The sequence below is a fragment of the Entelurus aequoreus genome, linkage group LG20 (assembly GCF_033978785.1).
Source record: "Entelurus aequoreus isolate RoL-2023_Sb linkage group LG20, RoL_Eaeq_v1.1, whole genome shotgun sequence".
NCBI classification, from domain to species: Eukaryota; Metazoa; Chordata; class Actinopteri; order Syngnathiformes; family Syngnathidae; genus Entelurus; species Entelurus aequoreus.
Genome location: NC_084750.1, coordinates 24,260,066 through 24,282,653, shown reverse-complemented (window position 1 = coordinate 24,282,653; position 22,588 = coordinate 24,260,066). Strand labels below are relative to the sequence as shown.

At 36.8% G+C, this 22,588-nt stretch overlaps 1 protein-coding gene across 1 annotated transcript in view; it reads left to right on the top strand.

Moving 5' to 3' along the window:
* Window positions 1-22,588, top strand: part of taf2 (TAF2 RNA polymerase II, TATA box binding protein (TBP)-associated factor) — a 62,705-nt gene that overhangs the window by 14,401 nt on the left and 25,716 nt on the right. The window contains exons 8-18 of the mRNA XM_062029687.1: window positions 524-708; window positions 2,106-2,219; window positions 4,403-4,502; window positions 6,687-6,772; window positions 6,847-6,982; window positions 9,694-9,848; window positions 9,973-10,087; window positions 14,562-14,671; window positions 16,113-16,178; window positions 19,733-19,859; window positions 21,491-21,616. Coding sequence (XP_061885671.1) covers window positions 524-708; window positions 2,106-2,219; window positions 4,403-4,502; window positions 6,687-6,772; window positions 6,847-6,982; window positions 9,694-9,848; window positions 9,973-10,087; window positions 14,562-14,671; window positions 16,113-16,178; window positions 19,733-19,859; window positions 21,491-21,616 — 1,320 coding nt within the window. The remainder of the gene's footprint in view (window positions 1-523; window positions 709-2,105; window positions 2,220-4,402; window positions 4,503-6,686; window positions 6,773-6,846; window positions 6,983-9,693; window positions 9,849-9,972; window positions 10,088-14,561; window positions 14,672-16,112; window positions 16,179-19,732; window positions 19,860-21,490; window positions 21,617-22,588) is intronic.

Below are 22,588 nucleotides of genomic sequence, written 5' to 3'. Positions count from 1 at the left end.
TTTTAACATTAAAACTAAAAGCTAATGTGTTTTTCAACATGAAAATAAATATATATTTCTTTCCCAACATAAAAGGAAAAGTTCAATGTTTTTTTTGCTCTATTGTTGTTGCTGTTGTTGTGTTTGCTGTTGTTGTTTTTGTCTCTCTGTCTAATCCCCCTCTTGTCCCCACAATTCCCCCTCTGTCTTCCTTTTTTTCTCTTTCTATCCCCTCCTGCTCCGGCCCGGCTGCACCAAATGATAATATAAATACATTTAATAAAGTCAAATACAAATAAGGCAACAAGAGAAGTATCCTACACTTCTCTTTTGTAAAGTAAATCTGAACAGCCGATATGGGCATCTACATCTACTATATGATTTGCCTGAGAAGCTGGACAGGACAAAAAAAAAAAAAAAAAAAATTTTTTTTCAACATTAAAACAAAAAGCCAATGTTCTTTTATTTTTTACTACTTTCAAATTGTGTCTGCTTCCACTATACTCGCCCAATTTGTCATTGTTTGCTTCTGTTCTCCCCTCAGGTGACCCACTTTTGCCTTCCCCAGCTGTTGCCACTTCTCAAGCACTCCATGTCTTACCTGCATGAGGTGTTTGAGTTCTATGAAGAAATCCTGACTTGCCGCTACCCTTACTCCTGCTTTAAGACGGTTTTTGTGGATGAGTCCTATGTCCAGGTGTCTTCCTATGCTTCCATGAGCATCTTCAGGTAAGCATTGACCTTTTTAAGACAGCTGGTTTTGATACCGTGCACATTTTTGACCTGCCAAAAAGGGAAGTCCTTCACAGAGCATGTCCCTAAAGATAACAATCATAAAGGTTTTGCTTGCGAGTAAATCTTTCTTGTGCGACCCAAAGATAACACTTTTATAAGCAGTGGAGACCTCTCGGATAACATGTGCTCATTCTTGGAATATTCTTGATTCTTGAGAAACGATCACATTCTTAACTTCATTTGTTAATGGTGGATTGTTTTGGAATCTTTATTTTGCATTCTATTAGGAAACTTTGTCAATTGTAACTGTGAAGCCAGCAGCTCGTTTTTTTATTTGCCCTCGGCGGATCTTTAAAAATAAGGTGAATTCATTATTATCGGGAGAGCAGTGTTGACAGACACCACAATATTATTAGTCATGCAGTCAAAAGATACATTTTTAAAATCCAATAAATCACACTTTTGAGTTTGGATTAATCCTGATTGATCACAAGTATTACTAGTAGTTAAAACTGTCTTGCATGATTTCAATTAACATTTCAATTAAATACAAAAGACCCCAAATGCCATTTTATTATTCGAATAGATAGAAGGTAAAGGAGCAAAATAAATTATGTGATTAATCTGGATTAATATGGAGTTATTAATATGGATCAATTCTACCAATTTAACTTATATTTAAGGTGTGGAACAGGTTCCAGTTTGTTTCGGTACAGTTCCTTGATTTTTGTATTTTGTACGATCCATTTTAATCCAGTTTGTTGCTCTTTTTCACAATACAGCTAGTTGAGTACAGTCATGTAAGCAAAAACTTTGTCCAGCAACAATGGCTACCCAGCCCCCCAATGCATTGCAAAATCACCTGCCCTTTCGAGCCCTATATGATCCATTCTAGAGTGAGTAGGTAAATACTTTAGTTTTTGTTGTTGTTTTTATTTGGTCATATTTACAAACTGTGGGTAATTATTTGGACACAGGACGACATTGAGGGGCAAAATTATTTAGAAAAGATAGTAGTAGATAGTAGTTTTTGCTTTTGTTTGGTTATTGTGTACTATTGACTTTTGTTTTATCAAACAATAGAATGCAATAAAAAATAAAAGGTACTAGTTTTAATATTGTGTTGATATTGTTAAACTGTCAATAGAACTTATATTGGAAAATGTATTTCAAAGCAGTCAAACAAAATTGTCTTTCTTAGATTTATTTAAGAAGTTCGAGCATCTCAAAAGGCACAGGCCACATTCATAGCAAAGTATGTAAGGAGTGCAATAGGAAGAGTGATGCCAACTGTTGGCGCCCTCTGGTGTCCCAACAGCAGTGTTAAATATGCTCTGCTCTCTAAATATGCAACCTCATGTTTTCTTCTTGTTTTCTTTGTGTCCTTTCAGCACCAACCTCCTTCACAATTCTATGATTATAGACCAGACTCCTCTGACACGCCGCTGCCTGGCCCAGGCCTTGGCTCAACAGTTTTTTGGTGTTTTCATCTCAAGAATGTCGTGGTGAGAAACAACATTTTCCTGCTTAAATATGCTGACTTCATTATTGAACGTATTCACATGCCTCCAGTTTCTCTGATGACAAACAGGCATACAGTAGCTTGAAAAAGTATTCATACCCATCAAACGTTTCCACATTTCTCACGTTATGTAACGTAATTGGAAAGTTGAAGGAACATGATTTGTAGATTTTATTTTTTTTTCAAATGAGAAAGTGAATAGTGTTCAGCCTCTTAAACTGGAGATCAACTAGAGATGTCCGATAATATCGGCTTGCCGATAAATGCTTTAAAATGTAATATGGGAATTTATCGGTTTCAAAAAGTAAAATTAATGACTTTTTAAAACGCCGCTGTACGGAGCGGTACATATCCCAGTCAGCAGCCCCTCCCCTCTCCGCACTCCCCTCTCCCAAACACAACACAGGAGTTGACGACTGCAGCATGAGAGGTTTACTGGCGACGCTTGATGACCTCATCAAACTGCCGCGAGCGCAGCATAACAACAATAAGAGTGTGTTGTTGCCGGTGCTGTAGCCGTGGCGAAAAAGCCAGCGAGCTCGGTGACTGACTAACGACACCATGTCTATGGTTTGGGATTATTTTAAAGTGTGTCTGACGGATAAAAAACTGGCAATTTGCAATGACTGCAAAAAGTTGGTTATGCTAGGTGGAACCAAGACGTCTTCCATTAATACGAGCAATTTGATCTCCCACCTCTTCAAGAATCTTAAGGCGATACACGATGAATACAAGCGGAAGATGGATGAAAAGCAAACACCGAAAAAAAGTAGTACCACACAATTGTCGCTTAAAGACTCCGCCGAGAAAAAACAAAAATACAACAAAAACCACCCAAGGGCGAAAGCCCACGTTGTTGTCAGGGACAACGCATGCAGTATGACAAAAGCTACGGTGGAGTTTGGTATGGCTAGTCTGCCCTGCATGGTGCACACTTTGCAGCTTGCAGTGAACGGAGGTGCCCTGTCTCAACGCAGCATTTCAGAAGCTCTGGCCGACTTGTAGGTCACTTCAAGCACTCACCACTAGCTTGCAGCACATTTGTGTTACTCATACAAATACGTTAGAGCAGGGCAGATTGAGCCCAGTTTATAATTCCCTGTTATACAGTATGCCAGGCAGCCTTGCACTAAAGGAGGACTATGTTATTGTTTACTTTATTACTCTAGTATACTCTGGACTGAAGCTGTGTGCCTTCATTGTTTTTGTAGCTGTTGTTCTGAGGCATGTTTAAAAAAAATTCAAAACAATGCACTTTGTGAAAGTCAAAGTATAGTATTTCCCATAGTTGTAGTGGGTATCAGGATTATCTCAGGGAAAGCATGTCCCAAATTCCAAGCTGCTGTTTTGAGGCATGTTAAAAAAAATAATGCACTTTGTGACATCAATAATAAATATGGCAGTGCCATGTTGGCACTTTTTTCCATAACTTGAGGTGAAGTTGTTCTCTTATTTTGGAAAACCTTGTTACATTGTTTAATGCATCCAGCAGGGCATCACAACAAAATTAGGCATAATAATGTGTTAATTCCACGACTGTATATATCGGTATCTGTTGATATCGGAATCGGTAATTAAGAGTTGGACAATATCAGATATCGGCAAAAAAGCCATTATCGGACATCTCTACTAATTAGCATTAGCAACTTTACATGACAATTTCAACACATCCAAATGTGTTAATGAAAACTACAACTAAGAAGCATGTTACAATCAAACATTGGCTGCGTAATAAGCACAATACTTACAGTTTTAACACTTCTTAGGATGCAACAAAAAAACAAAACAACACACTGTAAACTATACACTACCGCCATCTAATGTTTTGGACTTGCAACTGTAATTGCAATTTAATATCATACCTACATACTCAGAAATGTGAGAATGAAACAATACAAGACAACTGGACAGCAATTATCATAATCAGCTCTTTTTTTGTTGCAATAAAAATGTCCAAAACAAATCATATTTATTAACACACACAAAAGTACTGGTAATTGGTACCGTAATGGTTCAAATGCTAACGGTACCCATCCCTAATAGCAACAGAATGTGATTGGTTGAATCTGGACTTAATGTAATTATGATGTAATATCACCATCATATATACTAAATGTATGGCTGATGTATTAATAATGTATATTTAACATGATGTTTCCTGTGAAGGGCTGATGAGTGGGTGTTGAAGGGAATATCCGGATACATATTTGGCCTGTATCTGAAGAAGACCTTTGGAGTAAATGAGTACCGGCACTGGATCAGAGAGGTACCAATTTTGAATTTGTCACTTAAAATGCAGGGATTGTTTGCTCATTTTGTTTTTTTGATAATACACAGTCATCATTGAAACCAGACCTGTTGTAGTTAAAATGCAGTTGAAGTCATATTTAATCATAACTATTTTCAATTTCATTGTCATTTTATTTTTATTTCATTCACTTAATATCAAATAGGGTTAGGTCAGGGGTGTCAAACTCGATTTCACTGAGGGCCACATCGCAATTATGGCTTCTCCAAAGGGCCGCTTGTAACAGTAGTGATAAATGAATATGAAAGTGTTAGGATTCACCTTGTGATATTAGTATACAATTGCATATGCATTTGATCATTATATATTCTTTACATACTCTGTGGACCGGCAGTTCAGTCGTCATGATTTTATCATAGAATTTTTGGTGTTTTTCTACAGCATATAACTGTAAGTAGAAAAATGATACCACTGTTTTTTTACAATACATTTCTGGCGACAGAGTTACAATTGTTTTTACCGTAAAATCTATTGTTTTTGTTTTAAAGTGTATTGCTGTAAATAGAAAAACGACACCATTGGTTTTTTACGGTAAAATTGAGCAGACAGTTGTTTTTTTTAACAGTAGAATCGGTGGTTGTTGTTTTTGCGGTAAGTTACTGTAAATAGAAAAACAATACCCCTGGTTTTTACGGTTTAATTCTGACAACCGAGCAGCCATGTTTTAAAAATAAAATCTAAAATTTGTTGTCAATTTTACAACGTATAATTTCATTGATAACTTTCTTTCAAATCATAAGTCAATCAGATATTTATTTTAGTTTTTACAAAAAAGTTTGTAACGTATGATAATATAATATTTGTTACATTATTAAGAAACATGAAACTCATAGTTTATTATTATTATAGATTATAACTACTTTCCAACCTAAATTCATATAAATGTATTTGAGTATGTAGTGTACTTTTATTTTAAGAAAAAATGTTTGTAATGTATGATAATATATTTTTTACATTTTTAGGTAATATTGAAAAAAGCATATAGATTTGCATGCAGTACAAGCATTTTTTTTTGTCTAAACGGAAAGAACAAATACATTTACCGTATTTTCCAGACTATATAGCGCGCCGGTATATGAGCCGCCGTATGTTTTCCCCATATATTAGCCGCACCGGACTACAGGCCGCAGATACTGTATATATGTTGCAAAATAAGTTATTTACTCAAAAATATTTTGTAAATGTTTATTTACATACCTTAATTGTTTCCAAACGGTGCCTGTAACACGGCAGTAAAATGGCTGATCAAACAAAACAGAAGACATAGTCACGGACCCACTAGCTGCGGAAGCTGGCTCTCCAAACAGCTAAACAGACTCAATAACTCCAAAGTGGTGAATTTACTGAGGAATTTGTGAAACTGAAACAATACAAAAAGAATGCCATTGTATGTTAATAATATTAGCACAGACACTCGTAAACGTGTCAGCATATTAGCTAATGCTAACTAGCCTCGGTTGATTACATTGCGATAGCATGTACAAATATGCATGAAAACACTCCTACAGACATCACACATAGGACGGTTTCGTAAGTATAAACAGTTTTAGTTAAATTTTGAAACTTACAAATGTTGCTTGGAATGAAGAATGCATACGAGTCGGAACGCTATGGATGGCTAGAAGACGGACCGGCACTTCTACTTCTGGTTGAAAGCGCTAAACTGATAAGCAATGCAGCACCTGCAGTGAGTGAACTTGTTCAAACGATGGCGCCATTGCACAAACAATAGCACACCTATTTAGAGTTGTGGTTTTTTAACTATTTGCATTTTGGCCGTCTGTAAAGAAAAATCCCAAAACTAGCCACACAGTTTTATAAGCCGCTGGGTTCAAAGCGTAGGAACATTGTAGCGGCTTTTAGTCTGGAATTTACAGAAGTAAGAAAAGATAGTACTTTATTGATGCATGTTACGTCCAGTCTTACAATCGTCACTAAGTGGTTACTAAAACAAGGTGAATAATAGGAACAAGCCTGGACATGAACTGCTGCTTCACCACTTTATGTAGCTTGTTATTTATTTTCCTCATCTTCAATACCGCACATCAGTGTTTTTAACTACTGTAGAGCAGCTCTAAAACTGCAGACCACATTCGTGGTCAGTGTGTGTGTCTACACTTCCAATGATGTCGTTTGTAACAGGAGCTGAACAAGATAGTGGAATATGAACTGAAGATGGGAGGTGTTCTTTTACACCCAACTTTCAGTGGAGTCAAAGAAAAGGACAAGTAAGACATTGCATTGTACTTCTGCTGCTCACGCGATGACGAATCATGCGACACACTGCGCCTTCTTCTTCCAGTCCGACGCCCCATCTTCACTTCTCCCTCAAGCACCCACATACCCTCTCATGGGAGTACTACAAGATGTTCCAGTGCAAGGCTCACCTGGTCATGAGGCTCATAGAAAACAGGATCAGCATGGAGTTCATGTTGCAGGTGACATATTCACACTTTCATGTACATTTCAGACCCGAGTCAGCACTTTTCAGTCAATCAACTTTATTTAACACAAACTTGATGGTGATGGCTTATCTGGAACGTTTACATTTACACAATTCAACAAGTCCGAAAAAGAGTAGGAAGAAGCTTTCTTCTCTTGTTTAACATGTTCACATATTATCATTTTCTACATTATCAACGAGAAAAAAAATGTGCCGAGCTAATAGTTTTTTCAGTAGCTTATTCAGTTATGAAAAGAATAAATACATGTGTAAAAACTGACAAAGACTTTAGTCAATAAATTAGTTATTACAAAATATATGTTTAATACTTTTTTAAAATAAGACAGTGAAAACTGTCAGAAAACTTGTGTAAGGAATTATTACAGAATGTATGTTAATACCTTGATTAAATAGCAAATAAATACACAAGTAAAAACGGTCAGGAACCTTGTATAATCAATACATGGAATATATATGTATTATCGTAATACATTAAATACATAACAATGACGAAAAAGACAAGTAAAAAAACTGTCCTAAACTTTGTATAATCAATCAATAAAATAGAAATATAATAGTAAAACATATATATTGGTAATACAATAATTAAATAAGAATAATAAACGCAGGTAAAACTGTCAGAAACCTGGTATAATCAATCAATAAAATATAGATATAATGGTAATACATTAATTAAATAACAATAATGAAAAACACAAGTAAAACTGTCAGAAACATTGTATAATCAATAAATAAAATAAATATATAATAGCAATACATTAATTAAATAACAATAAAGAAATATACACAAGTACAAAACTGTCAGAAACCTTGAATAATGAAACAATAAAATGTAAATATAATAGTAATACATTAATTAAATAACAATACAGGAATGCAGAAGTAATAAAAAACGTCATAAACTTTGTATAATCAATAAATACAATACAGAAATAATGTTAATAATGTGATTAAATAACAATAAATAAATACACAAGTAAAACTATCAGAAACCTTGTATAATCAATAAATAAAACACATAAATAATGTTAATACATTGATTAAATAACATTAAAGAAATACACAAGTAAAAACTGTATAATCAATAAATGAAATATATAAATAATGGTAATACATTAATTAAATAACAACAATAAAGAAATACACAAGTGAAAACTGTCAGAAACCTTGTATAATCAATAAATAAAACACAAATGATTTTAATACATTGATTAAATAACAAAGAAATACTCAAGTAAAAATTGTCAGGAACCTTGTATAATCAATAAATACAATATAGAAATAAATGGTAATACAATATATAACAATGAAGAAATACACAACTACAAACAGTCAGAAACCTTGTATAATCAATAAATAAAATACAGAAATAATGTTAATTCTTTGATTAAATAATATTAAAGAAATACACATAAAAACTGTCAGAAACCTTGTATAATTATACAGACAATATTTCAATACCTTAATGCAATAATAATTACGTACCAGCCTTTTATAACGAATAAACAAATACAGATTATATGTTAAACAATACCTTAATTAAGCAATAATATGTGCAAATACATGAGTTATAAAAAGCAACAACAGCTTGTCCAAAGTGTTGTACACCAGTACAAATTAAATTTAAAAGCAACTCACCAAAGTGCAATACAATCCTAAAAGTCCAAAGTGACTCGAGTAAGAGTAGAGTCATGCACTAAAAGCAAAAAAGAAACAAGGAAGCAATCTCAAATCCAGTCGCACTTGTTATAATGAAGTGTATTCACAGCATTCATTCAATAACATTTGTTATAATGAAGTGTAACACCAATTATTGAGTAACACTTGTTATAATGAAGTGTAACAACAATTACTGAGTAACACTTGTTAAAATGAAGTGTAACAACAATTATTGAGTAACACTTGTTATAATGAAGTGTATTCACAACATTCATTCAATAACACTTGTTACAATGAAGTATATTCACAGCTTTCATTCAATAACACTTGTTATAATGAAGTGTACTCAGAGCATTCATTAAATAACACTTGTTATAATGAAGTGTAACAACAATTGAGTAACACTTGTTATAATGAAGTGTATTCACAGCCTTCATTCAATAACTCTTGTTATGATGAAGTGTATTCACAGCATTCATTTAATAACTCTTGTTATTTTGAAGTGTAACAACAATTGAGTAACACTTGTTATAATGGAGTGTATTCACTTAATTTATTAAATAACACTTGTTATAATAAAGTTTATTCACTTCATGTATTAAATAAAACTTGTTATAATGAAGTGTATACACTATATTCATTTAATACCTCCTGTTATAATGAAGTGTATTACCGGGCATTCATTCAATAACACTTGTTATGAAGAAGTGTATTCACAACATTCATTAAATAACTTGTTATGAAGAAGTGTATTCACAACATTCATTAAATAACTGTAGTTATGATAAAGTTTATTGACAACATTCATCAAATAAATCTTGTTATGATGAAGTGTATTAACAACATTCATTAAATACCTCTTGTTATGATGAAGTGTATTCACAGCATTCATTCAATAGATGGATCGTGGGGAATTTCAATATATATTTCTGAGTGAAGACGTGCAGAGGAATAGTGTAATGTAGTTGATGTAAAAAAAAAAACATACATAACATGATATAAATTATGTTTGTGTCTTTCTTTTAGGTTTTCAACAAGCTTTTGAGCCTGGCCAGCACAGCATCGTCACAGAGGTACCAGAGTCACATGTGGAGCCAGATGCTTCTTTCTACCCATGCCTTCTTAAAGTCCATCTCCAACGTGTCTGGCAAAGACATTGCTCCTCTCATCAAACAATGGGTGTATCCTTCTTTTAAGTATTTTCTATTTGAACTGATTTCAAGAGTCATCGCACTGCAGCTTGGTAGGAAATAAACATGATGTCATTTTCCGTGTGTCACACTTTGAGTCTTAACTGGTCACCAGAGATCAGAGCGCTGTGGTCAAATTCTTCGGCAGCTTCGCGTTCAACAGAAAGAGGAATGTTCTGGAGCTGGAGATCCGGCAAGACTACACATCATCAGGGACTCAGAAATATGTAGTGAGTATTTTAATTATTATTATTGGGTTTTTTTTTAGGAATGACTGTTTCACACCATGCATGAACAAATATGCAGTCAACAAGGTAACTCGCTGTGCTTTATGTGATAGAAGACATGGGGATTAAAATTGCTACAGACACTTTAGTTTCTAGAATATTTAAAGACTTATCTGGAACCGGGGCACTGCCAGGATTTCTCTGTGTTTTATTGCGGTGTAAACCCTCCATCCTGAGTCGCTAACCTAAGTCTTTTCAGCATCAGTATCACGATAAACCCACACTGTGCGGTGCATACTGGCCGTCAGTATCACGATAATGCCACATGCTGCAGATACTAATCATCAGTATCGCGATAAATCCACATTCTGCAGATACTAGTAATCAGTATCACCGTAATGCTAAACCGTGCCTGACGATAATGACCCCTTCACTTGTCCCATTCTTCTCTGCTGATGTTTTACTGTAATTTATATGCAGCGATCATGAAGTACTTGTGAGAGGAATGATAGCCTGAATTAAATGACACGTCTTCCTTACACACAAATAGGGATGTAACCATAAACGATAATAATGATAGCCGCTCTAAAACTCCTGCCGGTTAGTATTACCGTTTAAGATTAAATTTATAGAAATACCGTGATTGATAATTGCACTGACTGACTGCCGCCAGTTCGTTAGCTTAAATGTTAACATGAAAACAAGAGACATTAACGTCTTTCCCCATTAAGAAACGACATGCCACAATCTAAACTTACAGTCATAGTCAAAAGTTTACATACACTTGTAAAGAACATAATGTCATGGCTGTCTTGAATTTCCAATAATTTTTACAGCTCTTATTTTTTGTGATAGAGTGATTGGAGCACATACTTGTTGGTCACAAAAAACATTCATGAAGTTTGGTTCTTTTATGAATTTATTATGGCCAAATCTGCTGGGTCAAAAGTATACATACAGCAGTGTTAATATTTGGTTACATGTCCCTTGGCAACTTTCACTGCAATGAGGCGCTTTTGGTAGCCATCCACAAGCTTCTGGTTGAATTTTTGACCACTCCTCTTGACAAAATTGGTGCAGTTCAGCTAAATGTGTTGGTTTTCTGACATGGACATGTTTCTTCAGCATTGTCCACACGTTTAAGTCAGGACTTTAGGAAGGCCATTATGGTATACCTTGCTTCTAGTTCCTATGCGTGTTACCTTTTTTGATTCCTGTGCTAAGTCCATTTCAATGTGCAACTTTCAGCAGGCGTGTGGAGTAATGTTCCATAGCCCCATTGAGTACCTAATGAAGGCCCTTAGTGTTGATGCTGTACCCTTGTAAGCAGCCCACCATGCATGAGTGCTGGGCTTTCTTGTAGTCCGTCCAGGCCGTGCACAGTTTGCTCCGTCTAAACTTGCCTTGCTGACTGATTCACCACTGCTTGGTGAATCAGTGTGTACTTGGCTCCTCTTGTGGCTCCACGTTTATTGTTGTCATCACGTGCACAAGGCCTACACAATACAGTTCAGTTACCTCACGTGCACGTCAAACATGACAGTAAAATATGGAGAAGTCCACTTTAACTGTGCGTGTTGAGCTTCAGATTTACTGTATTTTTTGGACTATCAGGCGCACTTTAAGTCATTTCTTTTTCCTAATGTACGTATTAATTCTAGTTGTGCTTACCAACTTCCAAACAATTTTATGTGGTACTAGGTGTAATAATAAGTGTGATCAGTAAATGGCAGTCACACATGAGCCACATGTGGACTGCAAGTTGAAGCCTCTTCAATAAATGACGCTAGCAAGTACCTGTAAGCAAGCAACACCAAAACTTTGATGTTTCATTGAGAATAAAGAACATTGCAAGCAGCGCTGAAAAATCTTTCAAAATGTTTGAGTACGATTTTGGTAAGCAACGAAGCCGCCCCGCTTGATGGAACGCGGAGCTTTACGGCTACCGTAGTCAGACGTACTGTGCTTCAACATAGGGTATTATTATGGTGTGTATAAGGACCCCAAAATGGCACCTATTAGGAGACATATCTGGCGTTTTGTTTTGCAATATTATGCAAAACCAACTTTTCCTGCCTTTTGGTACCTGCTGTTGTGTATTTGGGATATGTCCCGAAAATTCCGCGTCCGCCATTATAGTCCACGTCGTAGTCAATAAGCGCCTCCTTTTTCTCTATCCTCTTGTTGTGGGGTATTTATCCTCCACTGTTGCCATTTCTAATATAAAGTAACGTACAGTTCTAAATTATATCTGTCAGTAGACTCGCTATGGAAGCGCTAAAAACCACCGGTACAGCAAAGATGACAAGAAGACGATGCTGTCAAAGTGGAGCAATGAAAATAATACCGCCCTCAAAACGGCGCATCCTGAAGAGACGGCCAGAAAGCGGCTTGAAGATGATCTGTAAAACATAATCTATGCAACATTTTGAACAGAGAACCACCATTACATGTCATGTAGACCACAAGGAATTGTTTTACATATATTAAAAAAAAAAACATAATACGACCCCTTTAATGCACCTTATAATACGGTATGCCTTTTGTATGGAAATTGACATGAATAGACCCGCTCATCGGCAGTGTGCCTTATAATCCGGTGCGCCCTATACTAAAGTTACTAAAGCAATGCTTCTCAAGTCTTTACTGTCATGCTTAGAGACACACTTATGTTGTTTGGCGGCACTTTGCCTTCTTGGTTAAATAATAGTACAGTGTTGTTAGAAGTTAGGTCCGTTACAACGCCGTTAGCGATAGCTTGATTTAGTTGGAACGCTACTTTTGAGGTGATTTTATGTCAACAAGACAGTGTCATAAATGCGGCAGGTTCAATGCAGGAAATATATTTTTTACTAGTGAAAGCAACAAGCCGCACTGCACTAAAATGAACTTGGTTTCAAAAAGGGAGAGGCAACATCACACTGTGACACAGCAGATGTTTCCATGCACTAAATTAGTCTGATTTCTCAAATAGTTTGTTGTTTTGTATTTTCACACCTATGTGTGAAGTCCAAGAGTCCATGCACTAAATTAGTCTGATTTCTCAAATAGTTTGTTGTTTTGTATTTTCACACCTATGTGTGAAGTCCAAGAGTCCATGCACTAAATTAGTCTGATTTCTCAAATAGTTTGTTGTTTTGTATTTTCACACCTATGTGTGAAGTCCAAGAGTCCATGCACTAAATTAGTCTGATTTCTCAAATAGTTTGTTGTTTTGTATTTTCACACCTATGTGTGAAGTCCAAGAGTCCATGCACTAAATTAGTCTGATTTCTCAAATAGTTTGTTGTTTTGTATTTTCACACCTATGTGTGAAGTCCAAGAGTCCATGCACTCTCGTACACTGGGGGTCGCTTAATTTTAGCGCAAATAAAGTAATTCCTTTTCCGGTTAACCTATGACGTCACACTCGCCATTTGCGAATCCTTACAAGTTGATGTTCGCTGTAATATTGGCACAGATTACCGTACAAATATTATGTCTCTAAATGCTATGCTGATGTTAAATAGCAGACAGCAACAAGAAATTATCTTAGATTGCACTACAAACGTGACGCTACTACCGAAAATGTTAATTAAATGCAAAAACCCTTACTTTTAGAATAGAATAGAATGCCTTTTATTGTCACTATACACAGGTACAATGAGATTATTGGTGCAATACATCTTTAGACATTGTTGACGAGTATTTTAGGTCAAAACATAATAATCGTGTATATGTATCAATAAGTGCTTTGCGTACATTATGCTTGTGCAAGGTACTTTTCTAAAACCTTTATTCTTTTAGCGCAGTCAGACCAGATGTGGCGCATCGCGCTATTATTGTGAAGGGGGAAGTGGGCTGCGCTGTTCTCAGTATGATGTATAAAGAGGCGACTCACTTGAGGCTGTTTAGGGAAAAAAAGAGCGCATCTCAAGTTGCGACTGCTGTCCTGTTTGTACATTGGTCTTACATCGATGTCGTTCACAACAACACAAGCACATGAGATGTGTTGTGGGTGCATGGATTGTTTTTGCTAGCTTCAGCTTCGTAGTTTTGTCACTGTTTATCGACATTGTTTCGGGGATAAATGAGCGGTACCAGACAATTTCCCTGATATTCTGTGTTGAACAGCAGATTCCGTTTTACTGGCTAATTATGTGACTCTGTCCGCAATTATGTGAATGTGGAAATCATATCACCTTATTTTTTGTCGAGTTTATTGATTAGGCATACTAGCGTTATGTCAAAGGAAAAGTAGCAAGCTTGGTGAGATCCCAAACTTCTCGTGGACGTACTCTTGTTTCACTTATGCACTCCTCATCTGTTTCATTATCAAGCTCTGGAATTTGCATGCAGGTTGCGCGGCCCATTAATTGTATTTTTTCAATTATTAATTGTCAAAATTCTGAGACGCCATATATAAAATCAAAATGTGATTGTTTGACCCGACTTACTGTATCGTCCAAATCAAATGTGTACATGTATCTTTTTCCAGGGTCCCATCAAGGTGACGGTGCAGGAATTGGATGGTTCCTTCAATCATACTTTGCAGATCGAAGAGAACAGCCTCAAACATGATATTCCTTGTCACTCCAAGAGCCGAAGGTGCTGTTAACCTCCACTGAATTTACAGTTGGGCTCATAAATTGACATTACCTGGGAGAACTTGTGATGTCTCAGAGATTAGGAATCTATGATCAAACAGTTGTTTGCTCTTGTAAATCATATTTACAACACATATTACCTAAAAGACCCGAATAAAAAAAATAGTTGGGAATACAAATAAAAAGCCACAAATAACTTATTGTGATGTTCGGGACTCTCTGAAAGAAAGTGTTGTGGTTGCTTCAAGGTACAGCAAGGAGACACACCTAGAAACTTTTGGAACAAAGTTCTTTGGAGTGTTTAGGCCAACATTGAACTTTGGTCCGCAGACATAAACGGTACATTTGGAGAGAATGTAAAAAAGTACAGTACAACAATTCTTCTCAGCTCAATGTCATTGACGCTCTTTGGAACATCCCAAACATGCACTTCATGCAAGACAACCCTATAATTTACAGGAAGGAAACACTTCTTTACCAGGAACAATAACAAACTTCACCATAAAGACAGTTTGCTGTGGTCTGGAACAACATGGCGCACAAACAACTGTCAGACATGTAGCCAATATTACATACATATAATGTGGCGTGAGACATGCAAATATAAATTAAATACACAGAGGACATAAATAAAGGGAAATTAAATTAGCTAAAATATACCTACAAACGAGGCATAATGATGTAATATGTACATACAGCTAGCCTAAATAGCATGTTAGCATCGATTAGCTTGCAGTCATGCACTGACCAAATATGCCTGATTAGCACTCTTCACAAGTCAATAACATCAAGAAATCTCACCTTTGTGCATTCACGCACAGTATGGACAAAATGAGACAAAGAAGGAGTGGAGAAAGTTGTACATGTAAACAAACTGCGGTGCGTTCAAGGTCTGCTAAAATTAGTTGGACAAAACTCAATACTCTCATAAGTGAAGCATGTTTAATATAAACAGTGGGACTTCCAACAATTAGTGAGGTTTGTGTCATGTTTTTACTCTTACACAAACCATATTAAAACAAAAATGTATTTTCCACCCATCTTTTTCCAATTTCATAAATTTTTGAAAAAGCTCTAGGGAGCCACGAGAGTTGCAGGTTGCTAACCCCCGATCTAAGAAAACAAAGTAGCTTCTCCTCTACTAGCACAAAATACTTCAAGCAGTTATTGATGTTAAAGAGGACTACATTCAGTAATACAACTAGGCTATGTTATAATTATGATTTAAAAGAGCAAATACAATTATTTGATGATAAATGTCTTTACCAGACCACTAACAATGAGTTAAGAGAGGATTTTGTAATATTCATGTACTCTGGGAAATTTCCACATTCTGCCATGGTGTATAAACATATCAGCACAACTGCTCATTATATGTATATCGATTAGAAATCATACAACATTGATTTTGGAAACATATTGTTTATTTTTGTCTTCCCCAGAAATAAGAAAAAGAAGATTCCTTTAATGAATGGAGAAGAAGTGGACATGGATCTATCAGCCATGGAGTAAGTGATGATTTGCGGTGATTCTGTTCAGTAGACAAATGGCAGACTTCACACCATTTAGTATATCTTGTTTTATCATCACATTTCTGAGTCTCGTCTACAGTTGCAAGTCCAAGACTTTAGATGGCAGCGATGTATAGTTTATGGTGTGTTGGTTTGTTGATTTAGTCTTTGCTGTCTAGTCTTACTTGCGCCCTAAAAAGTGCTAATACTGTAAGAATTGTACTTACAGTATTAGTAAGTACAATTACTAATTGTAATTGTACTTACAATTACAATTGTAAGTACAATTGTACTTACAATTAACAACAATATTGCACCGTGCATCTTAGTTGTAGTCTTCATTAACACATTCGCAGGTGTTGTAATTGCCATGTAAAATTGCCAATGTTAATCGGTAGCATGTCAATAGCAAAGCCAATATATATATACCGTATTTTTCGGATTATAAGTCGCAGTTTTTTTCATAGTTTGGCCGGGGGTGTGATTTATGTGTGAAATTATTAACACATTACTGTAGAATATCAAATAATATTATTTATTTCATTCACGTAAGAGACTCGGCGTATATCAGCAATCGTCTCACATACACACACACACACACACACACACACACACACACACACACACACACACACACACACACACACACACACGTCAACCAATTAAAATTTGGGGGGGGGGGCGGGTCATGGCAGAAGTGCATTGTGAAAAAAAAGATGCTAACTGCTACTACTTCCGTACCTATGAAAATTGATCATTTCAACATTGGCGGTAACTTGTAAAAACCGAGAAGGACTGAACAAAAATGGTACCGAAAAGGAAATCATATACTGCAGGTTACAAGCTGGAAGTAGTGAAATATGCAGCAGAAAACGGAAATCGGGCAGCAGAAAGAAAGTTTGGAGTAAGCGAGAAACTTGTAAGGGACTGGCGAAAAATTCCCCTAAAAAATGCGACTTATGCTCTAGTGCAGGGGTCATCAACGCGGTGCCCGCGGGCACCAGATAGCCCGTAAGGACCAGATGAGTAGCCCGCTGGCCTGTTCTAAAAATAGCTCAAATAGCAGCACTTACCAGTGAGCTGCCTCTATTTTTAAAATTTTATTTATTTACCAGCAAGCTGGTCTCGCTTTGCTCAACATTTTTAATTCTAAGAGAGACAAAACTCAAATAGAATTTGAAAATCCAAGAAAATATTTTAAAGACTTGGTCTTCACTAACTGACAAAGAAACAGATAACAGATTTGGTGTCCAGTTCAAAGTGTGACATGATTTATTTAAAAATTTGAGAGTTGACTTTTGTATTTTACATGAGTTATTATTTGTACAAACATGGTGCAAAGTAATTCATGATTTGTTCAAAAATGTTAGTGGCTAGCTAGTTAAAATGGGATATTGTGATTTCACAAGACTGTCTTAGAAGTGATCATTTGAAAATGTTCAATTTGAAAAATGTGCACTTAGAGAAAATATAAAAATAAAGTGTTGCATATTGATATTTATCTGTTTCTATATATATTTATTGTGAGAAATCATTAAGATGATCAGTGTTTCCACAAAGATAAATATAATTAATTATTAATAATAACATAGAGTTAAAGGTAAATTGAGCAAATTGGCTATTTCTGGCAATTTATTTAAGTGTGTATCTAACTGGTAGCTCTTCGCATTAATCAGTACCCAAGAAGTAGCTCTTGGTTTCAAAAAGGTTGGTGACCCCTGCTCTAGTGCAACTTATATATGTTTTTTTCCTTCTTTATTATGCATTTTCGGCCGGTGCGACTTATACTCTGGAGCGACTTATACTCCGAAAAATACGGTATATATACTGTATATATGTATATATTTATATGTATATTAGCATCAAGCTTGCGCATTTTTGGAAAAGTGGAGAGCTCACTTAACTTACGTTGGAGTGACCGCCAAGTGCCGAAGTGCAAAACATCGGCTGAGTCGGCAACCCGGCGTGACATCACGCGCTACCCAGGTACCGTAACAAGGCACTGTTGGATTTTACGTGTATCGGACGTGTAGGACCGGGGGGATTCGGTCGGTGCCAAAAAAGTAGTGAATTCGATACCCATCCCTAAATATCACGACTGGTAATCTGATGTTTTTAATTGATTTTACCGCAGAAGGTGAGAAAGAGATACAAACACAAGATAGTCAGGGTATCCGTGGGGTCTTAAAAAGTCTTAACAATTTGAAATTAAGGCCTTAAAATGCCTAAAATTCTCCTAAAATCTTATAAAAGGTCATAAATATGATTTTGAAAGGTCTTAAAAATGTATTAACATTACTTTTATTTAAAATATGCATAAACTTCCGTCTTGCTTTTAAATGTTTCGATTTTCAGGACGCTATAACGGAACTACGAAACGGAACTAAAATACACTACCTTTGCTGCCCGGTCCAAATTTATCAAGCGCCACCGGCTAGTGTGCTGTGCGCGCGCAGCCGTGTGTCGTTACAGCTTAGCATAGCAGCAGAGAAAACTTAACGAAAGTCCACAGCAAAGCCGAATTACATGCATAAAATGGGTAAGTGCAAGTTCAACAATTTGTGGCTCCAGAACGATCAATTTAATGCGTGCTTGATGCCGGTGGATGGAAACTTATGAAGCGCTTCACGTCATCCTCCATCTTGTAAACACTGCAGTGGAAGTCAGCTGCTACAGCAAGCGAGTCAAAGCTCATCGTACCTTCTATTTTTTCTTTAAACTTTTTATGTAACGGATTTTATTTCGTTACATCCTTAAAAGATATCCTTCAATTAATTCTATTGTCATCTGCTGCGATATGAAAAATGTAATCAAATAGACTTGACCTCGAATATAAGATGTCAGGTTCAAACACTGATGACATCTATTAAACAGACAAAGAAGCAAGGAATTAAACAGAGACAGAATTATATTTGGCTCAATTGAGGAGAAACGTCTGGGCTGTCCTCTTGTACAGTGTGCCACCACGCTCTGACGAAAGATTGTACGCCTCCTCTTTTATTTGCACTTTCCCTCATTACATGGCAACAGCTGTTTCTAAAGGAAGGGGGTCATAAACAGCCGCTGCCTTTGGTCACAAAACAGTTCAAAGAAAATGTCGGTTCAAAGAAAAGGTCGTAAACAGCCGTTGCCCTTGGTCACAAAACAGTTCAAAGAAAAGGTGCCTGGAGGGGGGTCAGGCCCTGCCTCCTCTCCGCTTTGTAGATCTCAGATCAAGACAAAATCTTCCTGTGGATTACAATACATCAAAGAAACCGACACCCTCATGTCGCTCCCCATCCAACACAGTGGAGTTTTATAAGCCTTTTGCTTGGTAGGATCAAAGACAGCTTTTGTCCTCTCGCCGGGAACTCATGGCCACTCAAAGTTTTGTGATAACTTAGATACAAATATTCTGACATAATCGTTTATAGGACATTTGTTCCAAATGTAGAATAAGTACAGTACATATACTCTGTATATTCAATAAAATAATACAAACTTTGTGACTGCCCAAAGACTGATTTATGGCTTTTTGTGTCATGTATTCCTACTTTGTATTTATTGTGCAGTGCCGACTCTCCTCTTCTGTGGATCCGCATCGACCCAGACATGTCCATCCTGCGCAAGGTAGACTTGGAGCAAGCCGACTTTATGTGGCAGTACCAGCTACGATATGAAAGGGACGTAGTAGCACAGGTAAGATAACCCCCACCCCACAATTTTAGTAAACAGGACAGTGCCCCATAACTCCGGATGTATACCAATTACCAGTATTTTTTCGGACCAATTCTAATTGGATTGGTCCAGGAAGACCGATAAGATTCTGGACAAATGATCAGTATTTTTTTTTTCCAAATGATAGTCGTAATTATGACACGCTGTCACATTCAGCTCAATTGCTTCTGCCATGGTAAAAAAAAGACATAGGTAGATTACAAAATGGGACCCATTACCTCCCTGCTTGACACTCAACATCAAGGATCGGAATTGGGGGTTAAATCACCAAAAATGATTCCCGGGCGTGGCCACCACTGCTGCTCACTGCTCCCCTCATCTCCCAGGGGGTGATCAAGGGTGATGGGTCAAATGCAAAGGATACTTTCACCACACCTAGTGTGTGTGTGACAATCATTGGTACTTTTTTTTTTTAACTTTTAATAATCAGCTTGAAATAATCACAAATAAGGAAGCAACACCCTGCAAAAGTTTGTAACATTTCCTCCTCAAAAGTCCCCCAAAGTCACACACGCTAATAAGAAGAGTTAGTGTCATTTTGATGGGAACGCGCTTTACTCACGACCGTCACCAAAGTGATATTAATCCACTCAAAAAAGTAAAAAATGCAAGTAATCAATGGGTCTTTTTATTTATATAGTACACAGATATGCATCTGTTGTTGTCAACACTCAGTATGGCTTCTGGTTCATCACTCAAATAAGTCCATGTACAACAGAAACACAAATACCAATTCTTATTGTTACAAAATGCACACCCACGTAACATGCTAATTGATTTATTTATATTTGTGATTCTCAAACTGTGGTACACGGGCTCTATCTAGAACTATTTTCTGCAGGTTTAGTACCAGGAAGTTACAGCTGTGCTTTAAAGGGTGAGCGCGGCTGAGCTGGTGTGGTATTACAGTTCTTGGTGGGGACGAGTGCCTTGCATCATTTACAGACCAGATTGGTCTGACTACGGTCCGTTTGAAAAAATCCTTCTATACTGTCGAGGGGACTTTTCCTGTTTTGTCCACAATTTCTTCATATTTACTTTCTCTTCTCACTCCATGTATAGAATCAATCGTGAGACAACAAGATGGCGGAACCAAACTTGATAGTTGGTACTGTTACCTGATTGGCTGTAAGCGTGTCACTCCCACTGATCAGTAATTACTTGCGAGTGCCTTTGTTGATTCAACTAACCTTGATTCGTAGCTTAAAGTTTCTTCGAACGAAGGAAAAAAAAAATTGAACCTCATATATCAAATGCATTTTGTATTGATATTGATTGTCTGTTGCAATATATATTGATATTGTTTTATCGCCCAGCCCTTGTTTTAACGATTATTTGTGCAGTCCTAATAGTGAGCATTTTGGTCTATTTCTTATGTCAGACTCAGTTACACATTAGAAAAATAAAGTTACTTGGTCTTTGATAACACAGTGACATGTTTCACCTTTGACATCCTACTTGCAGGCACAGTAGAGTGAAGGGTGGCGGCTGTCATTAATGACAAAGCCAAGATTTTATCAATTGACATTTCCATCTCTTTCTTGCAACAAAGGTGTGTATTTCAGTAATGTTTGATGTTTTCTGTTCAATAGGAAGAGGCCATATTTGCTCTTGAAAGTTTCCCAACTCCTGCCTCCAGACTTGCTCTGACTGACATCCTTGAACAAGAACAGTGTTTCTACAAAGTCCGCATCCAAGCCTGCTTCTGTCTGGCCAAGGTATGGAATGCATCATAGTCTTTTTCTCTCTCCACTTTGCAGTTCACCCACAGTGCACTGCAAAATCTCGTGCCCTTTCTAGCTCGATAATGAACACCTCCGTTTTGGCAGCATTGAGCTGATGAGCATCACTATTTACTAGCCATCAAGTCTTTAACTTCAGTCAGACAATACTTAAGAGTATCATTTTCACGTCATATCTGGGTTAACCCAGAAATATAACTAACATGTTGTGTGAGATACCTTCAAAATTCCTGAATGGAAGCATGCATAGAGGATGGGCCCCAAGACCGAACTTTGGGGCACCCGACACGAGAGGGGGGACAACCTCTGACTTTTGAGGGGCAACAGCCACAGAGGAAAATCCATCTGCCAAATATGATTTAAACCTTTTGGAGGGCGGTTACCAAGCCCTACAAGGATGAAATGATCAACAGTGTCAAAGGCTGCGCTGAGATCGAGCAGAACCAGTGTCTGACATTTACCAGCATCGCAGGCAATCATGATGTCATTGGAGACCCTGAGAATAGCAGTTTCTGTGCAATGCAACTGACGATAACCGGACTGAAATGTATCAAACATATTGTCGGTTTACAGCAGAGACATTTGCCACAACTTTTTCCAAAAGTTTGGATACAAAGGGCAGCTTGGAGATGAGCAGATAGTTGCTAAGAACAGAGGGGTCCAAACTATGGCCTGTGGGCCAATTGCGGCCCACCGGCGTCTTCAGTTTGGACAAGTTCAAGTTGGCACAAGTTCAACAAACATTCACATATTGAATTTAAATATTTGGCTGTTTGATAGGTGCTTATTTGTCGCCATCATATGGACAATGTGAGTGACTCAGGCCAGTCACCATGAAGTGAACTATAGATTCTAGAGTTCACATGCACAGCAATTACTTATACAGGTATAACCCAAACAATCTACCCTATAATGGTAAAGCGCTTTTCTACCTTCAAAGCGCTTTGA